The 21,723-nt window shown below is 45.4% G+C and overlaps 10 protein-coding genes across 10 annotated transcripts; 4 read left to right on the plus strand and 6 right to left on the minus strand.

The window, feature by feature from the left end:
• Positions 1-476: 476 nt before the first annotated feature.
• On the plus strand, positions 477-2,135 carry N7478_000856 (cytochrome P450; the record flags this gene model as incomplete). The annotated part of the gene is made up of 4 exons (XM_056917071.1): positions 477-493; positions 541-1,054; positions 1,111-1,636; positions 1,711-2,135. The coding sequence occupies 4 exons, from the start codon at positions 477-479 to the stop codon at positions 2,133-2,135; spliced, it is 1,482 nt and encodes a 493-aa protein (XP_056784951.1).
• A 399-nt stretch (positions 2,136-2,534) lies between these two features.
• N7478_000857 (uncharacterized protein) lies at positions 2,535-3,282 on the plus strand (the record flags this gene model as incomplete). The annotated part of the gene is made up of 2 exons (XM_056917072.1): positions 2,535-2,895; positions 3,068-3,282. The coding sequence occupies 2 exons, from the start codon at positions 2,535-2,537 to the stop codon at positions 3,280-3,282; spliced, it is 576 nt and encodes a 191-aa protein (XP_056784952.1).
• Positions 3,283-3,500: 218 nt separating this feature from the next.
• Positions 3,501-5,028, minus strand: N7478_000858 (uncharacterized protein; the record flags this gene model as incomplete). The annotated part of the gene is made up of 5 exons (XM_056917073.1): positions 3,501-3,930; positions 3,987-4,386; positions 4,427-4,568; positions 4,655-4,722; positions 4,821-5,028. 5 exons carry the CDS (start codon positions 5,026-5,028, stop codon positions 3,501-3,503), a joined length of 1,248 nt encoding a protein of 415 aa, XP_056784953.1.
• A 451-nt stretch (positions 5,029-5,479) lies between these two features.
• Positions 5,480-10,532, minus strand: N7478_000859 (MFS multidrug transporter; the record flags this gene model as incomplete). The annotated part of the gene is given in 14 exon segments (XM_056917074.1): positions 5,480-6,036; positions 6,197-6,218; positions 6,237-6,439; positions 6,497-6,626; positions 6,686-7,099; positions 7,174-7,275; positions 8,080-8,538; positions 8,657-8,934; positions 9,001-9,034; positions 9,074-9,120; positions 9,171-9,751; positions 9,830-9,924; positions 9,981-10,251; positions 10,315-10,532. The coding sequence occupies 14 exon segments, from the start codon at positions 10,530-10,532 to the stop codon at positions 5,480-5,482; spliced, it is 3,411 nt and encodes a 1,136-aa protein (XP_056784954.1).
• Positions 10,533-10,983: 451 nt separating this feature from the next.
• On the minus strand, positions 10,984-12,336 carry N7478_000860 (Zn(II)2Cys6 transcription factor domain-containing protein; the record flags this gene model as incomplete). The annotated part of the gene is made up of 3 exons (XM_056917075.1): positions 10,984-11,778; positions 11,835-12,167; positions 12,232-12,336. The coding sequence occupies 3 exons, from the start codon at positions 12,334-12,336 to the stop codon at positions 10,984-10,986; spliced, it is 1,233 nt and encodes a 410-aa protein (XP_056784955.1).
• Positions 12,337-12,946: 610 nt separating this feature from the next.
• Positions 12,947-13,840, plus strand: N7478_000861 (SDR family oxidoreductase; the record flags this gene model as incomplete). The annotated part of the gene is made up of 1 exon (XM_056917076.1): positions 12,947-13,840. One exon carries the CDS (start codon positions 12,947-12,949, stop codon positions 13,838-13,840), a length of 894 nt encoding a protein of 297 aa, XP_056784956.1.
• A 356-nt stretch (positions 13,841-14,196) lies between these two features.
• On the plus strand, positions 14,197-16,200 carry N7478_000862 (uncharacterized protein; the record flags this gene model as incomplete). The annotated part of the gene is made up of 1 exon (XM_056917077.1): positions 14,197-16,200. One exon carries the CDS (start codon positions 14,197-14,199, stop codon positions 16,198-16,200), a length of 2,004 nt encoding a protein of 667 aa, XP_056784957.1.
• A 70-nt stretch (positions 16,201-16,270) lies between these two features.
• Positions 16,271-17,369, minus strand: N7478_000863 (Aldo/keto reductase; the record flags this gene model as incomplete). The annotated part of the gene is made up of 2 exons (XM_056917078.1): positions 16,271-17,121; positions 17,192-17,369. The coding sequence occupies 2 exons, from the start codon at positions 17,367-17,369 to the stop codon at positions 16,271-16,273; spliced, it is 1,029 nt and encodes a 342-aa protein (XP_056784958.1).
• Positions 17,370-17,839: 470 nt separating this feature from the next.
• Positions 17,840-19,904, minus strand: N7478_000864 (putative flavin-binding monooxygenase; the record flags this gene model as incomplete). The annotated part of the gene is made up of 4 exons (XM_056917079.1): positions 17,840-17,974; positions 18,055-18,508; positions 18,578-19,113; positions 19,182-19,904. The coding sequence occupies 4 exons, from the start codon at positions 19,902-19,904 to the stop codon at positions 17,840-17,842; spliced, it is 1,848 nt and encodes a 615-aa protein (XP_056784959.1).
• A 654-nt stretch (positions 19,905-20,558) lies between these two features.
• Positions 20,559-21,139, minus strand: N7478_000865 (cell wall mannoprotein 1 family protein; the record flags this gene model as incomplete). Its single annotated transcript, XM_056917080.1, has 2 exons — positions 20,559-20,750; positions 20,813-21,139. 2 exons carry the CDS (start codon positions 21,137-21,139, stop codon positions 20,559-20,561), a joined length of 519 nt encoding a protein of 172 aa, XP_056784960.1.
• Positions 21,140-21,723: the final 584 nt, after the last annotated feature.

Raw genomic sequence — 21,723 nt, forward strand, 5'->3', positions numbered from 1 at the left:
GATTGCTGCACCTAGCTGAGGGGTTGATGGGTCAAAAAGATGCTCCCCGCTGAAAGTGACGATCGTCGTATGAGCTATACCAATAAGATGCCTGAAAATTCAAATTTCTCCATCACATTTCGCCCCCACCAAGCTACTTAAAGGTATTGCGTCACAGTACTTCTTCCAATCTGTATAGTTGTACCCTCTTAGAGAGGTGGTTTTTGTGGGCCCTGTCGGGCATTTTCTATTATAATCATAGGTGTGCGTTAGAAAAATTCTTTTTATAAGTGGAATAAGATGTGGATATGGAAAGAATTCATTTCACGCTCTGCATTCCGCTTTGATAGAGAATAATTCTTTCGCATTTGCTTTTATCAAGACCAATAGGTCAAGCACAGCGAGCGGCCATTCACTACAAACATGCGGGCTGTTTTGGGGCTGCAACCTGAAATATTGCTATTGGTAATCATAGGATCGCTTTTAGCCCTCAAAACATGGCGAATAATCTCAGGTACGTACAAAAATTCCGAAGGTTACTACGACCCTATAGACGAAAAGAGGAAAAAAGAAAAAAAAAGGTGCTGATCTATATTTCCAAGATCGGATATTTGCCCGGAAGAATGGATGCTTCGAAACGAAGACCACTATGCCCAGTTATTTCTTTGGATTTGATCATCTGTGGAAATTACTCAAGGCATATGGCGAAAATGAATCAATGGAGTTTGCTCAGAGATGGCATAATGAATTTGGAAATACTTTCAATCTTCCTTTCGGCGTGGGTCGCACTGTGGTGCGGACGTGCGACCCCAAGAACGTACAGGCTATATTAGCCACCAAATTCAATGACTTCGAGATAGCGGTTCGCCAAAAGCCGTTTGGGCCTTTACTTGGTAACGGAATATTCGTCAGCGATGGAAAAGCGTGGGAACATTCCCGGGCACTTCTGCGTCCGAATTTCGTACGGAATCAGATCTCTGATATTGCCGTATACGAAAAACATGTTTCCCAGCTCATTAAACACATACCGCTTGATGGATCAACAGTTGATCTTCAAGATTTGTTTCTTCGAATGGTATGTAGCCTGTTGTTTTCTCCTACGAAGTGTATGAAAGCTAACTGTGAGCGCAGACTATTGATTCAGCCACAGAATTTCTTTTTGGTCAAAGCACTGACACTCTGGGTAATGGCAAATCAAAGACTGGAAACAGTTCTTTCGCCGAGAATTTCAGCATTTCTCAAGCTAAATCACTTACTCGTCTATTACTGGGTCCATTTGTCGTCTTCCATAGAGATTCCGAGTTTGTGAAAGCTTCGGAGGAATCAAGAAAATACGTCCGACGGATTGTTGAAGAGACCCTTGAACAAAGAGCCTTGCAGGCTGAGAAGGGTTCTTTGGAGGGAGAGTCATATGTTTTTCTGCACGAACTTGCTAAACGGACCCAAGATGAAAAGATGTTGACCGACCAGTTACTCAATATCTTATTGGCAGGTCGTGACACTACCGCCGCTCTTCTGAGTATTACATTTTTCACCATGGCCAAACGAGAAGATGTATGGTCTAAGCTGAGAACAGAAGTACTCAAGCTTGAAGGAAGACAGCCTTCATTTGAAGATCTCAAGTCAATGACATACCTTCAATGGGTTATGAACGAAAGTAAGAGTTCCCAGATCATGATCTTAACATCTCTATAGTTTTTTGAGATGTCCAAATACTGACAAATTATATAGTACTAAGACTTTATCCCATCGTGCCGTTCAATATTCGTGTGGCAAACAAGAATACTGTTCTTCCTACAGGAGGAGGACCATGCGGAACGTTACCGATATTCATTCGCAAAGGGCAAGAGGTACAATATAGTGTCTATACTATGCAACGTCTGCCAGAATTCTTTGGAGCAGATTCCAATGAGTTTAAGCCTGAAAGATGGGAGAAACTCAGACCAGGCTGGGCTTATTTACCATTCAATGGGGGGCCCCGTGTCTGCATTGGACAACAATTCGCGTTGACGGAAGCCGGATACACAATCGTTCGTATTGTCCAGCAGTTCGAACGTCTGGAGAGCCGAACGCCCGAGGCTTTCAAGGGGAATGTAGGGCTCACTCTGTCCAGCGAATACGGCGCAAAGGTGGCGTTGACACCCATTCAAGCTTAAATGAGATTTTGTTTAGGTATTGTACTGCCAGAGTAGGCATCTTGCATATCAGACTTTCGGTACTTGGTAATGAAAATACGAGGGTATCATTACAATTTAACAATAAGCCGAAATATTTCTACGTGAAACCGGATAATTAAATGGATGTCCCTAGAGGATAACTTAAAGGAAAATACACGTGTTAACCAGTTGGCTGAGTATAACACATCGTTGAATGTGATGTGTCTGCAGAAAGTTTCCATATAGCGCGTCGCAACGCGCGGGGCTCGGATGTATCATAAAACAACATTCGGCATAGATCTGCAGTCCACTAAAACTTGATCAAAGCCTTCATGCTTGATTCTGAACATGAACTTCTCCTGAAATTTCTTCTAGACTCAAAAGATATAAGCTCGAAAAATGGGATCGAAATCAGATATTGTCGACAACAACAAAATCGACACCACAGCGCTCAACCTCGCCATAGACACCGTGTCAGTCAACAAATTGCGCGAGGTTCTCAAGTTCATTTGCGAAGCAAACCCTGGGGCAAAAGAACAAGCCAGCAAGAAACTTATTGTGAAAGACACCGAAGTCAAAAATGGCAAGCCTGCTCTAAAATCAGGTCATATTGCAAATCAAGACAATCGACTCCAGCCTGACCCAATGACACCGTTTCTCCACAAACCCGAAAAGATCGAGGCAGCAAAAGCTGCCTATGAAAGGGAGAACGAGATGCGAGGACCTTACAATCCTGACGTACTATTCGAAGGGGTTACTGGTAAGAGAGCCGTGTCTCGGTATGCATCTTGTAAAAATTGCGAGAAAGAATACGATGTTACTACGAACTCGAGCACAGCATGCAGCTACCACCCGGGTAATGACTGCCACTATATCGAGAATCTTTTTGGTTTCTCACTGCGATGGAATTTCTAACACAAATTGTCATATAGAGGAACCTCAGGCAGATGACAACTCGTCGCTTTTCGACGACGACGATGACCCGGAAGCAACAGCACAGGAGGAATGGGTAAAGGAGGAGTGGCCACAATATTTCATTTTTGGCTGCTGTGAAGGTAATCTGAGAGACAACTTGGAAGGATGTATTGTTGATTGGCATGTAAATTCGTCTTCTATTCCTCCGGCGAAGAGAACTCGTGTGATGTGATCTTTATTCATTATCGCTGATACAATAAACGTATTGGATTTCAAATTCCAGAATAAAAGAGATGCTACTGAGAACTGTGTTCTCAATAAATAACCGTATGTATGCAAAAACCTTCGGAGAATATCTAAATAAGTGTGAAACCATATCCATATTCATGTTCATACATCGAGTAGGGTATCTATTAGCTACAGCAGGTTATAACCTCAACGCCATCGGGATTAGAACCTCGCTTTAATTACAGGACCAGTATAATGCAACCGAGCAGCCAGGACTGCCACACTTCCAGCCAGCAAGAAAAGACCAGCGAAGACTTTCATACCAGTGTATGAGCCCCCATCATGTTGTAAAATTGCACCCGCAATCGGGTTAGTTGTCAGACCACCAAATGACGAGAAAAGAAATAGTAATCCTGTCCGATGCCCAATCTCAGGACAGGGAGAGATTTTCACAATCAATGCATTGGCCAAAGAGACGTAGGCTCCCGAAGAAAATCCAAATGTGCAAGTAAAAACAATAATAGCGGCATTACTTGCAGCAGGAATCCACAATGCCAGGACGAGGATACCAGCCAATACACAAGCGCCGATGAGAACATTATAGTGACCGACTTTGTCAGATGAAATACCGGCAGACATACGTCCGAATAGACTAAATGAATGGAGTTAACCAGAGTTGTAAGTCAAGAGAGCCCGACCAAAACTTACCTTGCTGCGTTGAGCATGGAAATGAGATATTCCGCGAGATTAGGGCTCATACCTGCGCTCATTGCTTGGACAACTATGTAATCAATTGGAATGAAGACACCGAATGTCAAAAACAAGAAGCCCAGAATAACAAGGAGCATCTTGAATTCGTCGAAAGGTTTTAAGAGGGTTTCCTTGCTCATCGTACTGGGTCTCGGAGGAACACGAGATCGAACAGTAAGACTGGCAATTGGTAAAAGGAAGATAATGAGGAATGCGGCCACTCGCATAGTCCAGCCATATCCAATTTGCCCTATCAGTCGACTAACCATGCTTGGGAAGATAACGCCACCGAGACTAGATCCTGTTGCAACGATTCCGTATGCGTCGCCTCGTTTCTTGTCAAACCAGCTGGGAATCGCTCATTGAAGGCTAGAAAACTGCACAGACTCCCATCGCACTGCATACATCTTGTGATAAGAGAACTTGGTAGTATTCTTTGGATATGGATGCCATCATCAAGCCGAAGACATGGATTAATGAGCCACCGAGGATGAGATATCGGGGACCGAATCTATCGTATAGTGTTCCCACAATCGGACCCTTTTATTTGTCAATTTAGTCTAATCTTAATTTGGAATCCTGCTCTTTGCTAGAATAGCGTAGTGGGGGGACATATCATAGCAAACATGAAGAATATTTGGAGGGAGGGAATCCAGGCAATTGTGCTGGAAGAATATTGGCTCAATAAAGATGTCTCATAGTAGCTTTGAAAAATCCCAATACCTAGGTCAATCAGTATAACCCGTTCACAGTGGCCACGCAATTACTGTTGACTTATCTTGGAGAACATACTATTTATCCAGCCGAAAGTACAAAACAGTGAGCACCAAGCACCCAATACTACCAGCCAGGCAGTTATACCGCCATCTAGCGCAGGATCGCTTGCCCATGAACCTTTAGGGGCTTCTGCATATGTGAATTTAGGTTCGAGAGCATTCTCACTGAGAGTCTCTCCCGAGCCTTCGAGTGAAGGTGCGGGCTTGAGCTCTTCAGTTGGCATTGTGCTAGGCAGAAATACCAAAACAATAGGAATTCTTTGACCAAAACAAGATTTAATAATCAGAAAAACCCCGAAAGTCCCCAAAATGTTTAGTTAATGGGGATAAAGGGGGTTGTTATTCAAAATTGCTTCGGCGTAAGTGGAACTTGAACGGCCGAAGCGAAGGTCCGGTCGGCGACCCTTCGGCCCTTAAGCTCAGACCCACCTGCTGCCTCTCACTAAGAAGTCAATCACAATTTCCATTTAGTCCTAAGAATTTTCATCTTGAGATGAAGGTGAAAATAAGAAGATTTCTCGTGGCATGTGAATTAATAGCTATTATGTTCATTCTAGATAAGTTTTAAGTAACACCCATTAGATATGCAAATGCAAAATGCAAGCCGGAACAAATCAAAAACGAAGCGTCAACACGTGAATAAAGTTGTCGTGACCATCATATCATCCCTCAAGTTTAAACTTCTTCAGGCGTTAGTGTTCCACTGGATCCCTTCAACAACTCCATCTCCAATAATCGCTGACAAAACGGGCTTCTCTTCCGGATCCACGGACCATAGTAGTATAGTGCGAATGGAATCGGAATACAAGCCAAACTAGCAAACCCTAGTATAGAGGTAGCCCATGCCACTCCAAGTTTGGCATATAGTGGGTCTGCTGCGAGAGGGAAGAGTGCGCCAGCGATACTTCGCATAATCACAGATGCAGCTAATGCACTAGCCGAGTAGATTTTGTACGCATCGGTGACATATGTCAAAAGAGAAATGAATGTGGTTTGATACCCGAGTCCAAAGACTATGCCTGAGAGTACGGGTACAATCCAGGGAATGCTGGATTTTGCGGACCATGCTAGCCAGAAAAGACTGATCGTTAAGCAAGGAGCGGATACACAAGACATTGGGAGCCGTTGAGACTCTGGACCAGATGCCCATAGCTTTCCCATTTTCTTGGCTTTGTTGTATAAGCTGTCGTAGTAGAGGGCGAAGAGGCATGACGATGCGGCTCCGAAGCCAACTGCATATTGTTAGATATCTGTGTAATGAAGTTTGGGAACATGGAAAATACGCACTAGGAATATATGTGAGAGAGGTATCTGCGACACCAAAGCCATAGGTTCCTGGATGAAATTAGATATTGAGTCTAGGGAAAACTTGCATTGGCCTCTGGGACTTACCTTCGAAGATAATAGGGTAGGCCTGGAAGTAAAAAAATACCATGCTCCATGCCAGTGAAATGTATATCGATGTGAAAAGAATAATTGGTTCGAAAGCCAGCATAGTCAGTGGCCGAATGATCGTCTGAGTTAAAGTGAAGGCCGCATCGGATTTTACTTCGACTGGAGATAGATAGCGATTGGATCCGGATTCTTTTCGAAGCTTTGCAGCTTGCTTTTTCAAAAGTACGGGTGCAAATGTTTCTATTGAGGGTCGAATTATTAGAGTGTGACATGGAGAGGGAAGTAGACAGTGCTTACCAGAAAGCCCAAAAAGGCCAATCCAGGCTAGACCACAGATGATAACATCGATTCGGAAGGTCCAGCGCCAACCATATTGAACTGAGCAGCCAGAGATGATCGGGCCAATGATAGGGCCAAAGCTTGAGGCCTGGACACACGATTAGCTCTATTAAATGGATGACAAATAGCCCGGTAGATTATACTCACGGCCATGTATAATGCCATTGCCCGCCCACGACTTTGCATATCCGAAAACAAGTCCGCATATACACCTCCGACTACAGTCTGTGGTGCAGCAGCCATGGTACCGCAAATGACACGAAATACCAGCAGCGCAGGCCAATTAGGCGCAAAAGCACAAGCCAGTGTTCCCAGGACAAAAACAGTGAACGACCAGAAAAGAATCGGTTGGCGGCCAATAGTTTCACTCATTGGACTGAAAACTAAAGGTCCGACACAATATCCAATCAGGAAAATGGCGGTTGGTAAGACCTTTTGCCCATCTCCTGAGATGTCAAAGTCGTCCATGATGGTAGGAACTGCATTGCTAGGTAGTGAAGAGGATATACCACTGTTGAGTACAATGAGCAGTCCGATGACTGCATTGTATAACTTTTTGTTCTAGTAGATATTCTGTTTGTTAGTCTTGTTTTATTATTTTTCTTGCTGAACAATCTTAACATGATATTGCTTACGAAGGACCAATTGTTTGGGTTTGCAGTAGACCGTTCTTGGAACTCAACTAAGACTTCATTGGAAGATAATTCAACAAGTGTGTAGTTTGCCATATCCACCAACTTCAAGTCGATTTGTGAACCTGTAGGAGAGGTGGTAGACATGTCTAAACAGCCAGTGTTAGGATAAAAAACAATGTAAGTCACATGAGGGTCGAGCACACCTGAAGAATTAGTATCCATGTTCCGATCTATTGCTGAACAATTTAAACTTTTTTCCATTTTGTATGCAAATTCAAGAAAGTAAAATCACAAATGAAAGCCAGTGAACCATGTCTCTATTCAGACACAATCTCAATGCGAGAACCGTCCTATTTAAAGTAGCCTTTGAACCACCCATTGCCACGAGTGGAGAGTAAAATTCTGTCTGAAGTCTTGACTCAGGGCATCTGGCCCCTCGTCCATGCATAGCGTTCCAAACTATTATGTTTGAGTACTTACCAACACACCAATAGGTGGCTGCTATACCTCAAAATTTGAACTAGCGGGTCGGCGCCGGTCCGGGACCGGGTACTAGGGTACTAGAACGCCGGCGCCGGCCAGGACCCGGCTTGTTGACGGGTGTCTCCGACGCCTAGATTTCTTATTGTCAACATTCTCTTGGTCATATTTTGCTTCAAATTGACACGTTGAATGCGTCATTTCATGTGATGTATCGATAATGTAGACGAAGTTACTGCCCAACTTTTGAAAGATTTTCTCTACGACCAAGGTTGGCCCGCATGGCAGGAACTATAGGCCTTTAAATTCTTAGAATGGAAAACGCTTGTGACTCAAATAATTCATGAATTACTTTCAAGATTATTTGTATGTTATTATCATATTTCGCGTGACGAATTGGAAGTGTCACTGGGGTAAAGAAGGAACCATGGGCAAAAAGTCAAATATGTCGTTTTGTCCATCCTCGAAGAGACCAAAGGAATCCGCGATGGAATTAGACATAGTCCAATTAGGAGCGTCCATGGTGTCTGGTAGCCTTAGAAGGGACGGTCTGGGAACTGCAGCTGGATCATTATTTGGCATTGTGACCATGTTTGGGTCTTTATCAGTCGGCGCACCCGTGCCGGGCCTGTACCGAGGATCGTCCATAGGGGCCAAAGGCGGGGCATTCTCCATGGGGCTATCCGGACCTTGATAGGATGGCATGGATCCGTCACCCTGTTCAGATACATTAGGCCCATCCGCAATATCGTGGCTTTTAGAACGCTGAGTGACAATGAGGGCTCGAGCATAATTCACAAATATTGAGACTGTGCGGTGAATATCTGGGTATGGTGGTTGCTTCAAAAAATCACATATCTTCTCTGCTCGCTCAAGAAGTAAATCCTGATCAATTAAATTGGGTCGCCATCTCGCAATGCGGAGTGCAAATGTGGCTAGTTGCGTGTTAGCTGCATGCCGAAAGTTCGGGGCATGTCTGAAGGCGTGCGCATGACTTACTAACAAACGCAATCGTCAAGGCTGGGTAAGTTGGAGCCCAAGGGAATTGGCACCGATATGCCGGTTCGGTGATTAAAAATGCCATTTGCTCCATAATTGTTTGGACCAGCGATTTCCACAAATCCATTACATTCTGGTCGATGATATTTGATTCAGAGTTGGCGGAAGTTGGTTGCAGCTTTTGAATGCGTGCCAGAGTAGCACATAGAACAAATATTCTTGCGTATAGGAGCATCAGTTTGAGGCTACTTCGTTGAAATGCTCCCGCATGAAAGCCATTGTCTTTCATACCGCGTCAGTAATTTAATTTCTCCAAAAGAAGGCGTGCCTCGCCTTGAGATAACTTACTGCTATGGATATCGTCCCAGGTAGTCCACCAATTCTGGAGCCTAGTCATAATAGCAGGCAATTCAGTAGATACTATGTCACGGACCGTTCCGGCATTGTCCAGGATTATACGCGAGTGACCTGTATTGAGTCAGAAGATAATCTGTTTGGTGAGGGTTGCTTGATCTAACCTCGGAGTTGGTGAAGCTCAATGATGCAAACAGTGCGCATATCACAAGGTAAAGAGAGTGGATAATCAAGAAATTTGCGCAGTTTTGTGATGTCTACTTCCCCGATGCGCGATTTTCGGCCAGTTCCAGAAGCAACATCCAATTCCAATGTGAAACTGATTAGCCAAGTCCGTGTCTGCCAAACGAGTTGACGATCATCCATCGATGCAGCAAGCGAACTTCGAGGTACATTCTCCTGTGAAATTAAAGTGTCTAAGGACTTCTCAAGGCCAGAGTCGAGAGCGGTACGTAAGATCAGAGCAGTTGAAAACCAGGTCTTCTCAGAGTAAGCAGCCAGCAGAATCATTCCCTGTACAGTCTCGAGCTTTGTTGGACGCTCAAAAAAACTGTCTTCAGCTAATCTTTGTGCCTCATCTTGCAACACACGTTGCATGTGGGTATCTGTGCGCAAGTCCATAACTGCTCGACTAGCCAGATAGATGATCACCGTGAAGCAAAATAATGATCGCGATCGAATAGAGTCAAAGGTGTCACGGATTGGGTCAAATAGCGGAAGATAGTTCTTGCTACCCCCTGTAAATCTGTGACAAATGTAAGTATCTGTGCAGCTCGATGCTATGTATGGCTTTTTGGCCCGCGTGATGAATTGATATACATACCGTTCATACATCACCCTTGCTCTTTCTTCCGTGACAATGCCACGAGCGATGATATCGCCTCTCAGGTCACTATTTGTTGAGTGCTCCATGAATATCTTTGCACCGATGAGTGAGTGAAGCTTCGCGTTGGAGACCCATTAGTTTGGCTTACATTATTCGAGTCGAGTAGATTCACAGACATAGAATGAACCGCTGATACCGGTGCAATCATATCACTGGGACTCAACTGCTGCGAATCCGGGCCGTTGTGGTCGGCCGTAACAGACCGACGCAGTTCCCTCAGGGTCGAAGAATCGGGAAGAGAGTCAATAGAAGCATTAAAGCTAACGTCCTGACCTGTCACAGGAGAATATTCCTGCTCTCTTGAGACAGGAGTATGGAACCCACTCCTTTGATCCAGTGGAGAAGCTACTGCTGACCCGCTATATCTATGACAATTAGCTCGTTGATGCAGTCGTAGCGGAAAGAAACCATTTGAATCTCACCGGGCAGGGGTTGTTTTGCGGCGACGTTCACTACGTCTGCGGCTGTCTTCAATTGGATCCAAAATGCAATCTCGACCTGTGGAACGACAGCGGAAACAAGGGACTTGATGACGCGCATCACATCGCATTTTTTGTCGACGACACCACCGACATGCCTTGAAGAATCGGATCGGCATGTTTTCCGCACGAAACACGATCTCCGAGCCGCGTTCACTCATGATTGCAGCAAAGGTTGCTTACGGTAGATTTGACGGCAATTTGGTTCGTGACGCATCAAATGGCCGAATTTAGGACAATAGTCTCTTATCCGATCACAAGAATCTGTTGTTATTATGATGTTCAGAGTTGTCATTGCTGTTCGTGTTCGGACTTGGACTCGGCGATTGAGTCACCATTCAGGAAGGCACTTTCCGGTCACGTGTTAAGTGAAAATCTATTTCCTATTTCGGAAAGTAATCTGCATACGCTATGATAAAGGCATATTTACAACACAGAGTGCTTACATGTGGATATACGTCAAATCCTCTAGCGTCCATTTAAATGAGGTAGATTCTCAAATTACATGAAGGCTTTCTAAAGTATCTTTGTTATTTGACATAACCCGAAAGATAGCAAAGTCAACCGGTATATTAATTGGTTTGTTAATGTTGTCGAAGAAAAGGAGAGAGTTCAACTTCCAATACCACATCGCATCTTCGGATATACTAGCATCCTTTGGATATCGATATCACTGGCATGGTATTTCTCCAGGTAGAGACATATTGCTTGGCACTCTAATTGTGCGCGGTTATGCACCCACCATTGCGAACCTTGCATACAAGCATACCAATAGCCAAATATTAAAAGTGCTCGCGGATCTTTCAGCAGCAACAACGAGCGAAAGGAAGAGCCCATGTAGTTGAGAAATGCCATGTACGTTGGCATCGAATCTCGCGTGCAAGTATCTTGCCACAAGCCAGACAGCACAGAAATAGCAGTGTAATATGGATTCTTATCCAAGGGGACCGGTCCATCCAACAATAGTAGATGGATAAAGTCACTTGGAATTTCTTCTAGCCCCCTCAGAGGTGGGCGATGCATGAGAGCACGAAAGTCATCTGCCATTCCATGGAAGATGCTGTCTGGTCGAAGCGGATTCGTTGCTCGCCAAATTGCTTCTTTGCCCACAGCCATATTTAACCAGTCAAGATCCGATGAGCCAAAACTTTTCATCGGCCATGCTTCCGCTGGATCGGATGCTTCAACAGATGTCATACTAGCGATTCCTAGCATGGCAGCAGATGCCCATAGGGCATCCCGATCTTCGTATATGATTGGGTTAGATAGCTTTTCAACCAGAAGCGTAGCACCTCTAGCGCTATGGTAAGCCTCAGCAAGGGACCTTTTGCTGTTATTCAGCGTCACAGATAGATAGCGATCATGGGTTGCTGTGATGGCCAGGATTATATGCATTAAAAAAGGATGCTGAAGAGTATTAAATTAAATCAAGGATTTGTATATCATCATCCAAAGACTCTTACCTTAACTGCAAGCCTGATAACGTCGATTTGATACACCTTCAAGGCCGATTGGCCTCCAAACGTGAAGACGGTCCTTTTCTGGAATCGATCCAAACGAGCCAGGCTACCTGGGTCCATCGTAAACGAGCGAGGGCCATCGCCAACCCTCACTGGCAGGCTTATCGTTAAATTTTCGGGTCTTGCCTTAAAAAAAACTTGACTGAAGGGTAGTTGTTTAGTTTTGCTCTGTGTAGTCTGCCAACTTGGCTCTAAGTCTGCGCCATGGGACGGGTTGTAATTGCAAACAACACCAAATGACAAACATTTGGTGCACTGTGGTTGCCCTTCATCACACTAAAGCATAATTTTAGACTTGTCTCTCGTGACTGTTCATAGTATCAGATAATCGGCTACTCACTTTGGTTCTCCGTAGCTTACAGTTTCGGCAACCCCGGCGCGATTTCGTATGTGTCCGACGCTGTCGGGTTTCGCGTGCTCCGAGTTCCGACGAATTTGATGTCATGTTCATTATTCGTCAATTTGATTCGAGAAATATTTTTGGCCAGCAGTAGCCTTTGGTGAAGGGCCGGAATCGATTGAGGATATTCTTATGCGCCGGAGTGGATGAAGCGAGCGAGCTTCGGTTCCACCGTTTTAACTCCGGGATGAGCGCCTACGGGCTCCACTATTTGTTCCACCAACACAATATTATTGGTGAGTATGGAAAATGCGCTAACCCTCTGCCGTATTCCTGATCGCGCTACTGGATAGCGAGATCGAATGGATTGCTTGGACAAGGCTGAGGAGGCGAAAGGTTCGTCGTAACTATTTTGGCATATCCACAGTAAATGAACGCTTTGATCTCAAATGCTGGTCAAGTCGAGGTCAGCTCCCAGGGTTCAGGTAATTTTAATTATGGACACTCCAGGGTTTGTTTGTCCGATGGATTTAAGAACAATATCTCCGTCGGTTGAAGTTCCACGACCAAATATAAATACTAGTACCTGTTGACCTCCGAGGTTTTAAAATTATCAGAACAATCTATCAGCTTTGAAACATTCTAGCTTTGACTTATATATTACCTGTCTGATCTTCTTTCTCAAATTCCCATGCCAATTTAGCGCCAATTCAATATGCACATATTTGTCACTGGTGCTACTGGCTTCGTTGGCCAAGCTGTCGTTCAAGAGCTTCTTGCAAATGGGCACACGGTTTCTGGCCTTGCAAGGTCGGAAACATCAGCTGCAGCTTTGGAAGCAAAGGGCGCCAAGGTAGTTCGCGGTACTATTGAAGAGGTCGAATGCCTGAAGACTGCAGCGTCAGAGGCGGATGGCGTTATTCACCTTGCTTTCAATCATGATTTCACCAAGTTCGATGAGAACGCCAAGGTCGAACGCGATGCGATATTTAGTATCGTCGATGCGCTTGAGGGGACCAACAAGCCTTTCGTGATTACCTCAGGCACGATGGCCCTGCCAAAAGGTCAGCTTGGCACCGAAGATGCAATCCCAGAGGCCAACACTTTCTTCAGTGCCCGTACTGGTACTGAGCAAGAGGCCCTTGATTGCTCCTCGCGCGGCGTGCGTGTGAGCTGTGTTCGCCTATCACCCTCAACTCACGATAATGGGGACAAAGGATTTATCAAAGCAATCACCGAGATTGCACGCACGAATGGCCAGTCGGTTTATGTTGGAGATGGACTCAACAAGTGGCCCGCTGTCCACCGTCTCGACGCGGCACGTCTGTACCGCCTGGTTCTTGAGAAGGGCATTGCAGGTTCTAGATACCATGCTGTTGGTGAAACTGGAGTTCCGATGAAAGACATTGCTGAAGCAATTGGTCAGTCATTGGGTCTTCCCACGGTTTCCCAGGACTTTGAAGCTGCCTCGAAGCATTTTGCTGGCTTCATGGTCTATCCTGTCAGCTCCGATAATCCAGCTTCCAGTGAAAAGACGCAAAGAAAACTGGGCTGGAAACCTTCAGGACCAACACTTCTTGAAGATATCAAGTCGGGTGTGTATGTCTAAGATGTTCAAGCTCCAACATTGAAGCGTCTAAGGATGGACGTTGATTCCCTTCTCAGCTTCAGATTGGCCGCCACTAGACAGATGTTATTGTTATTACATGTGACCCTTGAATTTCAAACATATTTTCTCGTTCAAAACCTCAGGTTTATCCCAGTAAAATACATATAGAAAGTAAGGTCACCCTTTAGTTAAAAAGCCATATACGCTATAGTGAGCAGAGCCTAAGTGGGTCCCTTTGAAGTGGGGGCCATCCAATCAGGGCGGAGGCCTTAACCGGGCGCCAGCATTTGAGGTGAGGCTGCCCTTTCTCACTTCTCTTGCCTACGCGTTCCATGAGGACGTATCAAGTTCCACAAATGACATTAAACACACCGACTGATGCATCTCATACTAAAGAGAATGACTTGAAAAGACGAAAAGTGCGCAAAGGAACGACAAGTTGCTGGGAATGCAAACGCCGCAAGAAGCGATGCGAGTTCGGACTAGAATCCACCTCCATTTGTCACCACTGTCAGCGTTTTGGCCTCACATGCATTAGCCAAGAGTTCGCTGACCCCGATGCCAATCAAAATGGCCAGCTTGGTCAGCGTATTGATCAAGTAGAGGCTCTAGTACATCGTCTGGTCGAGGAAAGGAAAGGCCACTTGGAATTGATTCCAAGCACAGTGCTACAACAAAGGAACCCCGGGAACTTGCCGACATTACGATCAGTGAACCATGAAAGACTCTCCCGAGGACGTTCTCTCACTGGATTCTTATTTTCAATATTCCCAGATCAGGCTACGGCTTCCATCATTCTAAGCAGCAAAAAGCTATTCGCGTCTCCTCTTCAATTGGCTCAGAAATTAAAGGACGATCCGATGAGTATCACAATAATGGATCAGGGCTATTTTCAGCCCGCGTCAAACGAGCATCCAATTATGTTTGCACAGATGCTTATCAAGCTCGCCATTTGCTTAAAGCAATTTGGGCCTTCGTCGTCTAAACAACTCACACGACGGATGAATGAGCCCCTCGACAAAGTTGCGAAGCGATACGTGGACTCTGCATCCCACTTTGTCATTTCGCAAGATTATTTAGTTGGGTCACTTGACGGCCTAGAAACTATGATACTTCAATCGTGTTATTATGCTACGAGCGGTGACTACCGGAGTGCATGGGAGATTCAACGTCGCGCGGCAGCGATCGCGCAGACTATTGGTCTTCCAAATTTGGCAGAAGAGTCTGGTGGTCGGGCAGAGCGTCTTTGGTTTCAAATTACGTACAGCGACCGATTTTTATCACTCATTCTCGGTGTTCCGTTCTCAGTTGCCAATAATTCTTTCGCTAGCGCAGCTCGACTATCTGCTAGCTCTCCGATGGAGAGATTAGAGCGCATACACACTCTTGTGGCTGGCCGCATAATTGTCAGAAATGTTCGCATGCAGCGCATTACCGGACTTCAGGAACCTGAGACACAATTTTATGGGCATTACAAAGAAACTAAATCCATTGACAGCCAGCTGAAGAAGGCAACACGAATCCTACCAACGAATTGGTGGCTAGTTCCATCTTTGGACGATGTTTGCGATCATCAGACCCCAGAAACAGCCCCCAGAGTTCTAGCGCAAATGCACCAGTACTATTTGCTAGTCCTTTCACATCAGCCCTATCTGATTTATAATCAATTCACAGCGCTTGTTCAAGCCGATTACAATTATAGCAAGGTAGCTGCGGCATCGGCGAGTCGTGAAGTATTGATACGGTATCTTCGAATTCGCAATTGCCGTCGATCACCCTCATATAGAGGACTTGATGAAAAGGCTTTTCTCTGCTGCGTCGTGCTGATATTTGCTCACTTTCTTTGTCATGGTAATGACGATGCGGATTTTCTTGATCATATGCGAGCCTATGATCTTGCGACAATTGAAATGGTTCTTAATCTTTGGCGTGAGATCTCAACTACACTGGAAGATCCTCAATGTGATTTTCACACAAGCAAAGTCAGAAGGTTTATGGAAATTGAAGAAGATGCAGCGAACGGGGGTTACTATAGTACATGCACCGAGGGCGAGACCAGTTCAGGGTCTATAAAAGATATAACAGATAGCCCGCTTGAGTTTCGACTGTCTTTTCCATATTTCGGTGTTGTTTCGATCTCGTCGCGAGCACCTCAAAGGCCGGACGCAGAATATCAATCCAGTGCAGGGGAAGGGTTATTGGAAAAATATCCAGAAGAGCAGACTTTAAATTTTGATGATTCACAATTTCAGCCGTCTACCTGGCCGACAACCTGGGAATTGGGGTCCCCGGGAGTTGATATGACATGGCTTGACAATTGGATACACGTTGAACCAGATGATGACAGAGGTCATAGCTGAAATTTGTTCATTCCTGTATAAATAGACCAAATGAAAACTTTCAATAGCGCGCTACTCATGGAATTTGCGATTACAAAGCTGGCGTATCTCCAAATGCAACGCCAGTTGTCTCCTGGAACCGACCACCAACATTCTTCTCACCCAATTGACGAAGCTCCTTCTCTTCAGCCTCTGATAATTTCACAAAAAGACTTTCCAGATTTGCTTCCAGACGTTCAATCTTCGAAGAACCAGGAATCGGAAAGATATCATCGCCTTGAGCAAGCAACCAAGAAAGAGCAAGCTGCGGCATAGTGATACCCTTCGCCTTTGCAATGGCAGCAATTTGGTCGATAATACGGATGTTCTGCTCAAAATTCTCTTCTTTAAACCATGGCAAAAAATTCAGCTTGCTACCAGGCTTGCTAACATCCTCATGTGAACGGATTTTCCCAGTTAGCAGCCCATTTGCAAGTGGGCTGTAGCAGACAATGGCAACGCCCAGCTCCCGTGCTGTCTCCAGGAACTTTCTCTTGGGCGACTCAATGTCTGTACAGAAAATACTGTATTCCATTTGCGCACAAGTGATTGGGTGAACCGCATATGCACGCCGCAATGACTCGGCACTACATTCGCTCAATCCAATATGCTTTATCTTCCCGGCGTTCTTAAGCTCGACCATCGCTTGCATAGTTTTCTCAATGGGTGTTTTCTTATCCAAGCGGTGAACGTAGTATAGATCGACAAATGGTATTCCAAGGCGCTTGAGCGATTTCTCAATGGCCTCCTTGCAATGTTCCGGCGTAGAGTTGAAGCTAAACCCGGGAGGCGTGGGGCTCGTTTGAATACCAAATTTGGTTGCGAGGAAGATGTCCTGGCGCTTTTCAGGGTTCGCGGCAAGCCACTTTCCAATAACATCTTCAGAGTCGCCATACTCGTTGGCTTTGAAACGAAGTCAGTAATGTTCTTAGGAGTCTCAACTACCAATGTCTCTTCTCATGAGAAGACTTGCCTGTATCCCAGAATATTTCCCCTCGCTTGTATGCTTCATCTAGCAATTCGAATCTCTCATTTTCTGAGAGATTGTGGCCGTACATTCCACTAGCACCCATAAGCCCCAATCCGAGTCGAGGAACCAGAGGCCCATTGCGGCCTAACGGGCGAGTGGGCAATGTCTTGAAAGCAGCCATGTTTTTGAATTGAGATCGTGTTGTTTGATATTTATGCGGATTTCAATTAATCTTGGATCTTGGTTATAATAATGTAACAAAAAGCTGTTCCTAGGACCAGTTTTATCACCTTCTTGTTCGGATTTTGTGCGGTGGACGAGTATATCCTTTTGGTGGTAAGTATACGTCAGCCAATCACATTGTTTCGCCGCCAATATCCGTTAACTCCGGCATCTCCACACGGTGGACAAAAGCTGCGGCTGCCTTGGATGTGAGGCACCAATATTCACTCCCATCCACCAACAGTACATATAAGCATGCATCATTAAATCCACCTTGCTATTATTTGCGAAAACGGTTGATATGTTCCTAGTATTTGAAATATAATACAAGCGGCCTTTGTTCGATACTCCATGGAGTTGTATTGAACCTTTACATTTCTCTGCATCTAATTCTATCAATACTATGTCTTATATCTTATTCGCTCTTTGCTAATAACGCTTTCCGGTCGAGAGTCCAGTCTCAACTGCTTTGATCTGAAGAGCAAGGAATTTAGAGTAAATTCGGCACAGAGCCAGGTTTCCTCCAAAGTACCAAAAGCCAGGATGTCCACTTGGGCGCCACATCTATACCACGATTGAATGATGATCAGTACAAGCCCACGGTGGAAGATAGTCGGCAAAACAAGACAAGAGAAAAAACATACCGCACGGAGCTCTCCTTCGCTGTCCAGGTCCCAAACATCCTGACACCGATCGGCAATCTTATCACCCAGAACCTTTCGCACAGTAGTGCGCATATTGTCGTACCCAGTAGCCAGAACGACGATATCGGCTGATAAGGCACTGCCATCCTCAAGTCGTAACTCACGAGGTCCAAAACCTGTAATGCCACGAGGGCTATGCTTCACCTTAATCTTTCCATCGATTATCAGTTGACTACAACCAACGTCGATGTAATATCCACCACCTCGAGTATTGTATGCACGCGAGATACCGGCACCATCTGGGCCGAAGTCAAGCTGAAAGCCAGCACGACGCAGTCCATCTAAGATTTCTTTTTCGGCATCCGCAAATCGCTTTGTACCATGTACACTCAGTGCGAATTGTACGGGAAATGGTAGACTTTCGGAGACTATATCACATTCCTCCGTTGGCGGACTATCCGATCAGTTAGTATCAACCTGGACAAAGAACCACGGTAAAAGCAAAAGTAAAGGAGAAACATACCCGCCATCTTCATGCAAACCTTCGTGCATCATGAAAACACCTTTATCAGCAGTGATAACATATGTTCCACTTCGTTGCAACATAGTGACATCCGCTCCATTTTCATAATAGTTTTGCGCGATATCGTGCCCACTGTTACCGGTGCCAACGACAACGACCTTCTTCCCGCGAACATCCGAATCAGAAGCATCGGTGTGTTGGCTACCATGATACAAGATTCCCTGGAAAGATTCCTGTCCTGGGAAGCTGGGGATACGCGCCTCTCCTGAGTGTCCTGTGCACCAAACGACGTGTCGTGGGCGCAGTGTGCGCTGAGACCCATCGCCACGAGAAAGGGTGACATTCCATTCAGCTGAGGCGTCGTCATATTCAGCAGAAACGACGAATGTCTGGACCCATACGTTCAGTTCCATAATGCTAGCGTATGCCTCAAACCAATCTCCAAGTTTGTCTTTCGGTGTGAATTGAGGCCAGTTCTGGGGAAAGGGAAGGTACGCCATGTGGGTGAACTCGGCGGGGTCATGGGTGACCAAGGTCTGTCCAGATCAATGTTAGCCTACGATCTTGAAATCCCCTAATCAAGGTCACAGCGGAATTTACTTACACGATACCTCTTGCGCCAATTATCACCAACACGCTCATGCTTGTCCACGATCAAACACGAGAGGCCAAGATTTTGAAGACGAGCACCCATATTTAAACCCGCTTGACCAGCTCCAACGACCAGAACTGTGGGCTCCGCATCCAGAAACTCTTGTTGTCTCTTTCTTCGCTCAATCCAAGTTCCTCCAGCTAGCCCGCCGGGCATAGACTCAGTTGTTCCCTCCGCTCTTCGTTTTCCCAGCGGCTCCTCAGCTCCCTTTAATTCTTGTAGGGAAGTGTAAATCGCATACGCCTTCCAATGGCCATCACCGCTTTGTGTCAAACGGACCATGCCTGTTCCCTTTCCAGCTGCAGTCTCGAAAAAGAACATGCTAGAGAGCCATGTGAGGCCATCAACAACTTGCTCCACACGCGGTATCCATTTGCCCTTGTCTTGCAGCTTGAAGCTAGATAGATTTGTCTGGCCCTGGCGCTTGCGTAGGAAGTCTTGGATCTCGGAAGCAGTATGAAGAGTGCGCATGTCCCAGTCTAGGGCAAGCATATCGCGCCACCATGATTCAGAATGGAAGATATTTGTCAAATCGATAGAGTCCGGTTGCGACAGTTTGGTTTGTAGGGCATTAAACCATTGTTGAATAATAGCTTGAGGGCTTGCAGTAGAAGTAGGAGGTGTCTTTGGGAGTGTGACTATATGCGGGTTTCCGCCTGTCAATGTTGTCGCCATAACGGTAGATCCTAGATTTGGAAAGTTCAAGTTGTGGATGTGATAGCTAGATAGACGCACCGTGGAGGCATTGTGACCATGCCTTTCGGCGGCCTTTTATATTTATCATAGATATCCATTTTGCCGAGCCATACCCCGACTCGAGGCTGCCCTTAATGGGACAGTTGGGCTAACTCTTAAACATGAGGGGCAGATGTGGGTTGGCGTGGGGTAAATCAACGTCACAGCTATCTTGTTCGCTCCACGACGTGGGGAAAACACTCGGCGCAGCAGAAGCCGAAGGCAGGATTGCCGAGGTCGGGATACCAAAACAGGAAAATCAAGCGGAAAAAAGACAAGAACTCGCAACTTTTAATGTTTTTGGAATATTAAGCGGCGGAGGGACATATCTTGTTTTGGGTTCTTCCCAAGGTTACTCTTTTAGGCATCTGCAAGCAGTCGTCTTATTCGGACGAAGCCACTTGATGTGAGCGCGTGATCTCGATTATAAATTATAATTGATGTCCGATTTCAATTGTTCTAAGCCTGAATCAATAACGGAGGTAGCTATCTGATATTACCGAGTAGGAACTCAAGTCCTCAGCGTCATTGGGGCAGCCCTTCCCTTGAATATTCGAAGTGCAGATGCTTCAAGGCAACCTGCCCGAGAAATCTCTAGTTTTTCAAGGCATCCAAGGTATCTTTGAAAGCTCTGTCGACCTTTTCTGTCGACGGCTGGACCATGCGGCTATGGTTGTTGGACAATCGGCCGTGCATAACGGTTTCAAAATTGGTTTTCTCATTATAAAGGTTGGCCATCATACCTTGAGCCGGGTATGAAAGGCCAGTCTTCTTGAGTTCAGGAGCCTTATTTAGAAGTGTGCGTCAGCAATGATGTGTATAAAGTAGAATGCTAAAACCAAGCTTACTTTAGTCTTCGCGACTTGAAGAGTATCAAGTAGGACTGGGTAAAATTGATTATATGCGTCCAGTGTGCGACCGCTATCATCATCGGCTAATGGATCGGAATTACCCATGCTCTTCCGTGCTGTTTCCGCAGACGTGTGGGCATTGTATACCGACCTCGCAATTCTGTATGCGCCGGGGATCCCCCCATTATAGTCTTCGAGAGAGCGTTTGGCAATTTTCGTCATGCGAGTCAACTCGTGGATATCAGCAACAGCTTGCTCGCTGTTGACAGAGGCAAAAGCACTGCCAACAACTGCGATCGCGAAGAAAAAGTGCTTGGCAAGCATGTTGAGGTCAAGAGAACAATTGGAAAGTGGTCAAGAAAATGTTCCTGGTGAGAGGACTTGATCTTCTAGAACGAAGAGAAAATGAATAGGGAACTTGACAGGCTAGTACTGCCGCTTTTTGGCCGTTAAATATGAGAAAAGTACGTAAATAAACAAGGGGTAACAATCTTGGAAGTTTTATCATAACAAGAATGTGCGAGTGAAGCACTAGGAGGTACTGGGGCCGGGGGTACGGGCCGATGCATCGGCTACTATAGACAAATATCGGCACCGATCTACAATATAGATTGGAAATATTGGATTTGTATTCTGCAGTGAATGAGAGGAATAAGAGATAACATTTGGGTACCGAAAAGACAAGCATAAAAGGTGAATATCGCCTGTGGACCTCCTTGAATCTTGATTATATCTTCCGCGATGCTCAGTTGGCTCAATGTTGTGAGCGACGAGCTGCGGCTTTTTAGTCGGAAGAGTCCACTGAACTGATAAAATTATGTACTTGAAGGTGATTGTGTGATATAAAAAATTATGAAATTGACATTTTGACTTTTAAGTGATGGTTTATTCACTAGTTCTCGCTCCAT

Source organism: Penicillium angulare (assembly GCF_028827245.1).
Source record: "Penicillium angulare strain IBT 27051 chromosome Unknown utg000001l_segment0_segment0, whole genome shotgun sequence".
Classification (NCBI taxonomy): Eukaryota; Fungi; Ascomycota; class Eurotiomycetes; order Eurotiales; family Aspergillaceae; genus Penicillium; species Penicillium angulare.